Below are 12066 nucleotides of genomic sequence, written 5' to 3'. Positions count from 1 at the left end.
CTGTTAAAGAACAGATTTTCATATGTTAATTGATCCTAAAATCATACTTGGCCTCTCCAAAGTCAGACTGTTTTGATTTGGCAATGTTTGGGATCCTTTATAAAGATGGTAATGTGACAGTAGCTACTACTTGGAATGACTAATCTTTGTAGATCTTAACCTGCTATTGATCATTAAGCTTGCGCTACAATAACAAGGCTTTGGCTGCTATATCTCACTATGAAAAGACATGAAAACTGAGAAAGATATGTGCTTGACCACTCAGCAGTGAGTCTTGTTACCAAAACCACATAACAGCAGGGACAAAATAATCTTCCCAGGATTTAAGGAAAGAATACTCCTTTTTGTTGATGTTAACTCCATAATATTTATTGCTTTTATGTCTGCAGTATCCCATATGATCAGGTGAAAGCATTTCTTAAAAGGCAGGTAAAAGTAGAAACCCTAAAATAAGAACTTTGTCATGTAAAAATCTCTAACTGTTGTACTGAGTCTTTTGCACTGCATATAATTTCTGTAGTTGTGTTTTAAAATTGGTGATGTAAGATATGTAATTATATTTTAGTTGGCTTTCTGTTTCTGCAAAGTTTGCCTCATAAAATTACTGCACCTAGAAGGATTTTGTTTTCTTAAAATGATACTGGATTTAGTCTTAAACTTAGTTTGACAAAGTAATTAATCAACTTCTTGCTTGTGAAAATTAGAAACTCAAGAACTAAAATCCTGTGATCTGAGTCCACACTGTTTAGTCTTATGAGACTTCTAAATTACACAGTTCTTAAATTAGTCCCTTTACATAATCTGCCCCTTGATTTAGTCCCATTCTCTGATACAATACAAACACATACGTACTATTAATATTCATTGTTTTTTCCAGAGTGTTATTTAGCTTTTGTAAACTCGTATGCAATGTTTCATTTTTGTTACAAGGAAGAACACTATGGTGTGAGCTATTTATATCCTAGTACCTTAAATCTTAGGAAACCTACCTTTAAAACCTCTCCTATCCAAACTCAGTGCTCTTCAAGAATCAAAAATCTTTGCAACTGGCTCTAAATACTTTAAAAAGAAATTGCTACTTCTTTAAACTGAATAGGAATGGGGGAGGAAAAAACATTACAACTGGTGCTGAGATGCTTTACTTTTGGCTATGTTCTCTTCATTTTTTTTCTAAGGTCTCATTAATATTTTGCTACAATAACATCCTGTGGGGTTTTTTTGTGGGGTTTGTTTTGGGGTGTTTTTTTTTTTTCAGTTTTGCTTCTGCATTGTTCTCGATTGCTTGGCAAAGGTAGAAAGAGTGAATTGAGGGTGGCTAAAAGAAAAGCTCCTAAACAGTTTCAGTTTGGGTTAAAATTAATTTCGGAATAGGTTGATGGACAAAGTAGTCTGTTGTTTCTGGTAATACTTAGTCTTTTAGATGTAAAAAGTCCCTAAAATATAATGTGATTAATAAGATAATCTACATGGTAAATAGAACACCATTTTTCAGTCATGTACAGTACCACACTCTGTGAAAAGGTTTTGCGATTATTGTTGTGTGGCTGTTGTTGGATTGTGGTTGTGTTTTTCCGTGTTACTTTTCTGTTTTCTTGACTAGAAATGCATATCAGTAATTTAGGGTAAAAGGGAGTGCAAAGATCAAGTACCCACCCCCAAAACAAAAATACAATGATCTAGAAATTTTAGAGTTCAGGTTAAACTGAAATCAGAACACAAATACAGAAGTGCTCAATGACAACAATTGCAAAAACAGTCCTCTTATAGGAGCATAAGTTATTGAAGAAAAATGTCTTTAACATCAGCTTAATTTAGGATCTCAGATCATTTATGCATATAGGGATATGGTATGGCATCCTTACAAAATATAGTTAGTTGATTAGAGACTTAGAGAATATTGGAGAAAATAATAGTTAATGATTGCCTACTACTTATAGGCAACAAAGAATAGGGCTGAGACAGAGACTTTAGAAAGGCAAAAGTAGGAGGCACGCTTTTGGCAGCATTTTTCACTCACTAAAGAAAAATAATGTAGAGGTCAGGATCTGAGTTGGAAATGGAGCTAATCAAATTAGAAAATATTCTGGGAAACAAATACATTGGTATTCCTTAGGAGGATTTTCTTACTAAACCCCCTGTGAAGTTTTTAGGTGTAGCATCTGGTTTTTTTCATAGTCTTCAGCTTGAGTCACAGGCTGCTCAGGTAACCTGCCAGAGTTTGTATGCATACTGGCTGCTGGATAAGTTTGAAGCTAGATCCTGCTGCTTTTAGAAGTTTAGGCAGGCGTACAGATCCAAAGCTTCCTTTAAGCACAGACTAAGTGTAATAACTGAATGTAAATGGTAAATGCTATGAAGAATTCACATTCTTTCAATATGATAGTTCTTTCATTAGACATCTTTCTAACCTGAATTTTACTTTGTTATATTTTAAAAATTAATAGTCCTTTATTAATTTATTAAAAAACAAATTTGTCAAAATATTTTATTTTAGAAGACTTTTATTTTTAAAATAATTTATTCAGGCTGTCAAACTGCCTAATTACTGTAGATTTACAGTGTTAAACCAATTTTTTTTTTACAGATATCCAAGTAATTGTTTAACTTCTAAAATGTTCAGCTTTATTATAGTTTTTTACACTATTTGGTATTTTAACTATAAAGAAGACTTTACATAGCTTGATACGGTCCATTTATTACAAAAATTCTTCTAAAGTTACATGTGTGGTATTTTTCATATCAAGGTAATTTTCAGATTACATGATTCTGTGCCTCAAATGCAGCCACCTCAAACCTGAATCATGGAATCATAGAGGTGTTTGGGTTGGAAGGGATCTTTAGAGGTCATCTAGTCCAACCCCCCTGCAGTGAGCAGGCAGATCTTCGATGAGATTAGGTTGCTCAGAGCCCCACCTAACCTGACCCTGAATGTTTCCAGGGATGGGGCATCTACCACCTCTCTGGGCAACCTGTTCCAGGGTTTCACCACCATCACTGAAGCTGTTAAAACGAACAGCAAGACAATACAGTATCTTAAATTAGAATTTAAAGTTTTGGGAAAGCTTGTCCTTAGGCAAGCTCTGTATCTCTCTTCATGAACAAATTTAAACCCTGATCTGCAAGCTTGCTGAAAGCTCTTTGGTATTCCAATTGTCAATGTATGTCAGGCAAAGACAGCCTATTTGTTTCACTGTTGACTACAGTGGTTCGGTAGTGGCCAACTATGAAGTCTAAACCTAGTTTTTCTTTTCAGAAATTTTGTAAGTTATGGGGACACTCTGTGCCACAGGAATCTTAATAACCATAAACAATTAGGACTGATTTTTATCTCACCAACAGAACAGCACCTTCTGAAACCAATTCGTAGCACTTGTTTCAGTTGAATACAAACTTGGCATGAATAATTCCACCAAATGAATCTTAAATTGCTTCTCCCCGAGTGTGGTATGCCTGCTGAAAAAGTCACCGCATGTATTTCCTTGTGTACTTTAACATATTTCAGGTTATGACTGATTGTCCACACAAGGTGTTCTTACTGGGGATACTGCTTTAAATTTGATATTGTGTTTTCAGATTCAGAAGTTTAACAAAAACAAGTCAGATGCATTTCATATGTGATCTAAAGATAACTGAGCCATAGTAATTTCTGTTTTTACCAAAAATCAAAATTACTAGAATGTCACCTTATGACCTGCTTTTCCAAGGAGTGAGTTAATAAAACGTTATTTCCACTTGTTTGCAGAGTAGAATTGTCATAGATGATACATACCATAGCAAGCCAAGTTGTGAACTTTCAGGGTTAGTGACAGAACCAAATCTGTCAGGTCGTTCACACACTTTAACCTTCTCTTCAAATGAGGTGAGTTTCAAAGTGTGTATATGTGTCTTGTTAATGTTGTTGTTCACACTACAGCATGTTTAATAGAAACAAGATTTGTGTCATGTGGAACTAGATGGCTGTTTCCATATTTGAATGTTGAAGAGCACTGTAAAAATCATAAGCTGTTACTGAACTAAGGCTACAGATTAGCAGATGCCATACTGGCCTTTGTGTTCTGAACCTACTTATATCATAAAAATAGGAATGAACCCTCTCTGAGCAAATTGCAGGTTTTGGTGTTAAATATAACACCTTTCCATTTCACTAATTTAAAGCAACTTCCTGGGTGAATGAAAACATTTTTGACCTTGCCTTCACACCTGTGCAGGTTTGTTTTACCATAAAATTTCATCTAAATAAAAACAAACAAAAGAAAAAAAAAGGCAGAATACAGTGGTTCTGATATATAGGTAGAAACTAGATACCTGAAAGGCAGTGTTTGTTCCCCTGGAGGACTAACTCCTCTGGCTATAGCTGAAACCTAAAGTCTACACTTTGAACGAGATAGTATCTCAGAATGTACCATTGTTTGACTGATGGGCATCTTCATAGATTAAATCCTTTTTAGGCTAAGAGGAGTCATTAAAAGCTGAACACAGTCATCTTCCAGAAATTACTTAGAGGGCTTCCCAAACTGGTAGTGATAATATTTGAAGAAAAAAATAAAATGGTGGTTCATTAATGTGGGGGTTTGTTATTGGATGTCTTAAACCAGGCTTTAGTGAAAACCTTAAGATATTCCAGTAATATGTAGGAAGTCAGAACAGTCTTACAAACAATATTATAAATATGAAATCACTAATGTAAAAATCTGGGGCGTCAAAAAGCTTAACTAGTTTACAGGTTTCAGTAGTGGATTAATTTCTTGCAGGTTTTTATCAAGAGATGACAGGTCATAGGTCTAATGAAAACTAGAGGAACTCCAGTTAATATTTGTCATTGCATGTGCTCTCTGCAGTTTTTTGAATGGAATGGTTCATGAATGGAATATGTTTCTAAAACTTAAAAGTAGTATAAATTGTAAGATTTTTGTAATGAAGCTAAATACCTTTTTGAGTGTTGTTCTTTGATCAGTGTTACAACTTTCAGTAAACTTCTGGTTCTAAAACTCAAATGAAAGTTGTGTATTACTAATTGTGAATGTGTAAAGTGGCGATTTAAGCCTTTGTTGTTGTTCTCTCTAGTTCGCATGTTGTTTATGCATATGACCAATGAAGGTTGTTTGTACCTGTTCAGTAATTACATTATCAGGGTCTGTTTTGAGGATAATGATAAATAAACTCTGAGCTGGTTTCTCTTTTGGAAAGCAGTATTTGTGAAGAAAAATAGGTAGTTCTGTTCTTGGGGGTTTTTTATATAGTAGTACAGTATGTTGAGGTCTAGGAAAAATTAAGTAACCAATCTTATAGCAATTCTGGGTATTTCAAATCCTTAACTGAAGCCCTTCACAAGTAGAATTTATATCTGGTGCTTGTTGTTTGGGTGTGTTCATAAATATCCAGCAGGGATCACTTGCTTTCAGAGGAATGGGCTATTGCATACTGCCTTGCAAATCCTGGAACTGTTAGTAGGCAGGAGATGGAAACACCTCTTAGAAATCCAGAGGGGAGCAGTGCTGAAGAGTCTGTCTCTGCTGGGCAGGTAGTCTCAGGCAGTTTGGGGAAGTGACTGCGTGGCGAGCGTTGTTAGCAGCCAGCTAGTTACAGCAAAGGCACCTCCACTCGCAGTTAGTTAGCAAGCTAGCTGGTAATCCCTCCTACCCTTCTGAAGTTTTTAGTCTCTTAAATGGTGTGATAGCATTGGTGTTTTCTTGGGTTTTGTATTTTTATCTTTAGAGCCTTCCGTATTTCTGTACTTGCTTTCTGAATCACCTGTGTTTTTATGCAGGAGCACATGGTTTTCTCATGCTGCATGCCTTATAGGTAGTTTTAGTTCTGCTGTCTGAATTTGCAGCTGATCTTGTGTCTGTGTGTGGCAGCTGTTTTGGGGACTGTAACTCTGGTATAAACAGCTCGGGACAGTCCCTCTGCCTCTGGAGGGATGGTAAACAATTGGGAAAAAAATATGTAGTGGTGTTATTTAATGCCCAATAAGCATTACTCAGAAATCAGTGTTCATCTCATTCTTCTACACTTTTACTTTCCTATCGATATTCTGAAGAAATAGTTACAGGTGTGCTTTTCCCTTGTGCAGAAGTGAAAAAATGAAATTATACAGGATTAAATATCTTCCTGTTCACATCTGTGAGGAGATGATGTCTAAGTGTTTTAACACAGATTCAGTTTTTGGTACAACATCTGGTTTTAGGGCTGTGTCTTTACCAGTATGAAGTAGGAGGAGTTTGTTAGCAACTGATGATGCTGAGAGCCTAGACTGGAATTAGTAGCTCAGTCTGGAGGACTCCTCCATGGCAGAGTCTGTTAGCTGCTCTAATCCGTGCTGCTTGGAGGAACCCTGAGATTCTGTCAGGGGACTGCGTTCCCCTGGCAAAATGAATGAATCTGGGCCTGTGTCTTTGGCGGGAGTACACCTTCAAGTGCTTATACTCTGAAGTTACAGAAGGAAAGTTGTTACATGGCTAGCACAGACTAAATAAAACTAGTGAGTGAGTTCCAACTGGAATAAAACATTTTACACATTTCTCAATGTAAAGGGGACACACACACACTTTCTCTAAAGGATTAAAGCAGATATTGCCACATATATATTTTTTAAATATATAAATATTTTAGTATTTCTTGCTGCTGATAGACCACACATGACTCTGAGATACAGGTCAAACATGAAATGTAAAAAATTTCCCCTTTTTTATGTATTATTCATGAACACTTGCTAGTATGAGACAAAATAAAAAGTTACCAATATATATTTTGTATTACAATATCAGGTTGAGGAGTACTGTGATCTAAAGTGATTTAAAATAAATGGGCATTTTGAAATTCCTTTAGTACTTTACACTATTAATCATCTTTCTTTGTATGAAGCATCTCAAGCTTGATAGCTTGGATAGAAAATTCACTGTGCACCAGTTGTCTTGATACTGATGCTGTATAGAGCACTTCAAGCAAAACCTCTTCTAGAGCCCTTTGCTGTTATTTTGTGAAAATTGCTGTTCTTTTGCACATCAGGAAGGTGGATGTGTTCACACTTGTTATATCTACATAAGCATTTTAATTTGGATTAGGAGTTCATTTTTAAGTAAATCTCCTGATTCTCCCCACTTGTCTTACATTCATTTAGCTTGGAGATCAAATCAGATGTGCTCCAACAGTGTTCCTGGTGCATTCCAGCTGCTAGTGGCCACTGAGTCTGTGTGACCAGACTAGAGCTATTCAGAAGTGAAAATCCTTTGAAAAGCTTGCAGTGTGGATTTTAGGACCTCAGCCACATACTGTTCTGCTCTACACACTTGTTCCTATTTATCTGCACTACCTCCTAATGTAACAACTGTTCTTTGTTTCATAGACCAGGAAAAGCAAAACTAATTGAGTAGACCTCTAATACATTGGAAATTAAATTGCATGTGTTTCACCTCACACGTGTGTTCCATGTTGCACTGTCAGATCCAGTTTACGATCAGATCGTGTGACAGGCCTATGTCTTGCTTCCATCACTAGAAAGATGTTTGCTTCCATGTTTTCTGTTTACAAATGATGTGTAATGCTCACTGGAAAAAGTGACCATAACTTCAGCTGTTTTGCTAATACCTTTGATAAGTGGAAGCTGCCTAGTGGGGCAGTCCGCAAGTCTAACGCAGCCTGTACTCAATCATGAGCTAGTGAGAGATCATTTTGGGTAGTTAATAAAACTTCAGGTAACTCTGTTACTGTTTCAAGTATCACACTAGAATTTCCTCTGTACAGGCATTGAGCTCTGTTTTATGTGGCTTTTCTTTTGTGATGAAGTAATAGAGTGCTTCAGGACGAACAGCAGTACCTCTTTCCCCTCAGAAGCCAACTCAAATTGAAGCAGAGAGCTTCAAAAGCTCTGTGAGCTGGCAAAGTGTATTTTCAGTGGAAGGCTACAAGCTCTTATGTTTCTGAAATGGTATTCTACTAGGCAGAGCCTTTAAAATATAAATGTGATGGCATTAGATGAAAGAATAAACAGTCCTCTTTTTCCAGAAATGCCAGATTTCGTAAAACTGTACCAGGAACAGTCACCAGAATTACTGACTACTAGAATTGCTTTTACTCTGGATTTCCTTCACTTAACAATAATCAATAATACAGTCGAAGTGCCACTTAATTCTTCTTGGTGCTTGCATAAGGCAGTATCTAACATTAGGATTGAGCTACCTTAACTGACAAACTGAGGAAGCTTGTTCATTGTTAGGATACCGCAAATCTAAGTGAATGCTTTGCTATGTAATTTCTTAGAGTAAATCATTTATGTTCTCTATTTCTGACTCAGTTTGTGTTGAATGTTGTAGTGTCTTTTTGTTTATAGCAAACTCCTGGGCAAACTGACTGTAAATTGTAATCTCAAGAACTTAAGTCCTTTTGGAGCTAGAGAATGTTTAAAAATGCATTTCGTTAATCAAACTCAACTGGCAACAGGAACTGAACATACAGTCAAGTAAAACATTCCTTACAGTGACTTTTCTCAATTGGTTAGGCATTAGATGATGAATTTACAACAGGAAAGCAAAATCAATGGCACAGTAGACCTATTTCTGAATGGACCACCCAGCAAGTATGCCACTGGTTAATGGGAATGAACATGGAGCAGTATATTACAGAGTTCACAGCTATGAACATAGATGGACAGCAGTTAATGCAGCTTGACAGTGAGAAGTTAAAGGTACGTGAATATTCCAGGATAGATTTGTAACTGTATAAATGTCACTGTTTATTCAGACATATTTTTAACCTACAAAGTCCATTTTCGTGTTTTCATGGCTTTTTACGGGATAGAGTCCTGCTTTGAAATACTTGGAGACTATACAGTTTGATGAAAATTTAGTAATTGATTGTACAATTAGACAAGCATTTTTTAATTGGAAAAATCACAAGTATTTCATTCTTGTTTGCATCTTGAGGAAATCAAAGTAAGCATAATTCCCCAAAGGGGCTTGATGCATTTATCATCAATCTCAGCATAAGGTCATATCAAAACCAGATCCAGCCAATTCAAATGCATAGAATTGCAGGATCCAGTTTTAGAAATCTGTTTCGTCCATACCTCCTCTTCAAATGGGAAGGCTGAAGTCCTTTCTGGTGACCTTTCAAATGTTTTTGGTTCTTATTCCTGCTGAAAAAAATCTATCATAAATCGTTCTTTTGGGCCTTTTGTTGCCATTTCACCTCTGGAAGCTGCATGGTATGTATCCCTTACTGTGCTAGTAAACTCTTCCAGTTCTTCTTTCTCATTAGATTATCAGACTGCATTCTGGACAAGCAAGATGTGTGACTAATATGAGGTCCATGGGTCTATTCTCACACAAGGCAAATTACTGTTAATGATGAATAGTAGCATTTTAGTGTTCTAGAGAGAAAAAAAAAAAAGTGTCTAACTTCAGTCTCCAAAATATACCTGCATTTTAGAATAGACTTGCACACTAAATGTCCTGTATTTTGTTAAGTAAGTATTTCGTTGGATACAGAGGAAATACCTGTTACTGGTCTTTCAAATAACTGTCTCTATTGAGGGAACTCTGGATGTTGATGCTTAATTTACACCTAATGCCATTAGGAGTTCCATGGAGTGTGAGCAGTGCTGACTGTAACTTGGAATCGGGTACTGCCACCTGCTGATCAAAAGATCAAAGCGTACCATTTACTTACTGAATACACTTTTTAACAATACACTTTAAAATCCTTAATCTTAAAAATTAAAGACTAGTTACTGAATATAAATTTGTCTTGTATAAAAAGAGCAGGAAAAATATTTTGAGGCTACTACTTATTTTGCTATTTGCTGGAAATTCTCAGGTATCTATATGTTTGTAAAATGCAACAAGAAGCTGTTATCTCACAACCAGAGTAGGCCCCTGCTTCCTTACTTACCTTGTTACCCAGATGATCATCTACAGTGCTTTTGAGGACTTAGGTCCTTATTTTTCAAATAAACAGACTATCCTGCAGCAAAGTGAATAACACTTCCTTAAATTGTTCATGCACAAGCGCTGCTGACAGTGCTGTTGGAAAAATTAACGATGAGGTATTTTTCTTCTTTCCCCCCCAAAGGCTTTGGGAGTTTCCAGTCAAAATGACCGATCAACAATAAAGAAAAAAATTAAGGATATTAGAAAAACTCAAGAAAAACTGGAAAAGCAGAAGGAAAAGGTGCAAAAGAAGGAGAGAGAAGTTCGCAAGACTGGCAGAGTGGTAGCCACTCTTGAATCAAGCTGCTAAAATGACCCTGTCTTATTTTAGCACAGACTTGCTTCATCTTGAGGAGGTTCAGCAGATTTGTATATAATTGTACAATTGAGGGAGGAGGGAAAAGTGCAACAGTTTAACATGGTAGGTGTTTTTTTACTTTTTAATTGTGGTCCCTCCCTATTGTGATGCAATAAAATGAAATGTTTTCAGTATTTTTATTCCCAGTTGACTCTGCCTGTACTAATAGACAATAATTTAACTTCCTGCCTTAAGTAATATTTGTGCTTCTAAGACTTCATATGCCCTTCTCCTTGAAATCAATGTTCGTGGAAAAGTAGAATACTGTATTAAAAATCATACCAGTATTAGTCAAATAGCATTTGATAGAGTTGAATCTGATAGAGGGACAATAGAAAAATCCTGCCAACAAATTCAGTCTGTTGCCACTAAAGATGTATAGTAAAAATTAAGAAAACAGTAATGTCAAATTAATATAAAAAGAAAGCATGTATTTCAAATTTATGGATTATTTTGTTTAAACTCCTGTATTTCTGGGATTTTCATTCAGTGTTCCCGGTGGTAGCACACTGTTTTGGAATTCTATGTGTTGCAATTTACTGAGAAAATAAGAAATTTTAAGTAGTTTTCACAAACTACATACCCTAAGCATATTAAGTCTTCTGTACACGACTTGTATGGTGTTGGGAAAAGGTTTAAAACTATAAATAAGATCTTTTTTAACCTATTTTTCCTAAATAATACATAGTTTTATAGATTTATGCTATGAATAAGATCAATTTGCAATACATGTATTTCTCTTTTCTACCTGCTTACAAGATTTTTGCGGACCAAATTTATATATTTGCTAATTTTAAACTATACTGTTTTTCAAACTTAAAATACTGAGGGAAGAATTGTAGGAAAAAATATCACTGAAGCACTGGGTTTCTGCACTGTATTTAAATGTTTGATTGTAGGCTACAGATTATTTCTCTTTAAAGGAGGATTTGATTCTCGGAATAGTTTAGAACATGAATTGGTGTTTTGTATATTTACATACGATTTTCTTGAGATACTACAACAGCACTTCCTTTAATTAGATTATTCCAGAAACATAGACTAGTTTAAATATCAATTCTACCACAGAATGGACTAGAACAAAACTTACATAATTCATTTTTGTGGACCAAGTTCTCCTTTAAATCTATGGACTGGTTTTCATTTTAATTAAATGAATGGACTTCACTGTTGGCGTTTCACAGTTGTTATTCTTTTGTATAAATGTCTTACAAATTCCAGCAAAAGGACTGTGTGGAAATGCTTCTGCACACTGTGCATTTCCAAAATAAAGTTTGAAAATCTTGGTAATAATTACTTTTAAAAGAAGAGGTTCAATTTTTGGTTTTGTGTGTGAAGAAACAATTCTTTGGTCAAGATTTAACTTATTTACTTTGTTTCCAGTAGCTTTGAATTTGTACTCCAAACTTAGACCTTGAACCAGAGAGGAATGCTGCCCTACTGATAAAAGAGAAGGGAATAAGAAGTACGGAATGATCAGATGCTTAGGATCACACACGTAAAACCACCCTTTGATTAATTCAGTCAAGGAAGTTTATTTCTCAGTTAAGTGCTTTCATCTAGAACAGAGAATACTGACAGAACCAGGTATTAACTTTTTCCTTTAAGCCTACTGAACTGAATGTTGTACCCTGCGAAGGGCTTGTTTCTCAAGGAGACTAGTGGAAATAATCGTTTCAGAGGTTTGCTTGCATGCAGAGCTGTTGTAGTTAAACAGGGGCCATAGCAGGGATGATAAACTCACCTGGCATCTCAGTATAAGAACACTGATTATCACAGTCC

The 12066-nt window shown here is 35.7% G+C and overlaps 1 protein-coding gene across 5 annotated transcripts in view; it reads left to right on the top strand.

The window, feature by feature from the left end:
* LOC142057449 (neurabin-1-like) overlaps window positions 1–11451 on the top strand; it is a 43406-nt gene extending 31955 nt beyond the window's left edge. For 4 of the 5 annotated variants that reach the window (XM_075093455.1, XM_075093456.1, XM_075093454.1 and 1 more), the window contains exons 17-19: window positions 3743–3859; window positions 8498–8683; window positions 10069–11451. In XM_075093455.1, coding sequence (XP_074949556.1) covers window positions 3743–3859; window positions 8498–8683; window positions 10069–10236 — 471 coding nt within the window. In that variant the 3' untranslated portion in view covers window positions 10237–11451. The remainder of the gene's footprint in view (window positions 1–3742; window positions 3860–8497; window positions 8684–10068) is intronic. The other variant, XM_075093457.1, reaches the window with a different exon arrangement.
* Window positions 11452–12066: the final 615 nt, after the last annotated feature.

The sequence above is a fragment of the Phalacrocorax aristotelis genome, chromosome 5, assembly GCF_949628215.1.
Source record: "Phalacrocorax aristotelis chromosome 5, bGulAri2.1, whole genome shotgun sequence".
NCBI lineage: Eukaryota > Metazoa > Chordata > Aves > Suliformes > Phalacrocoracidae > Phalacrocorax > Phalacrocorax aristotelis.
The sequence above is the reverse complement of the archived record's forward strand: the minus strand, read 5'-3'. Positions and strand labels throughout refer to the sequence as shown.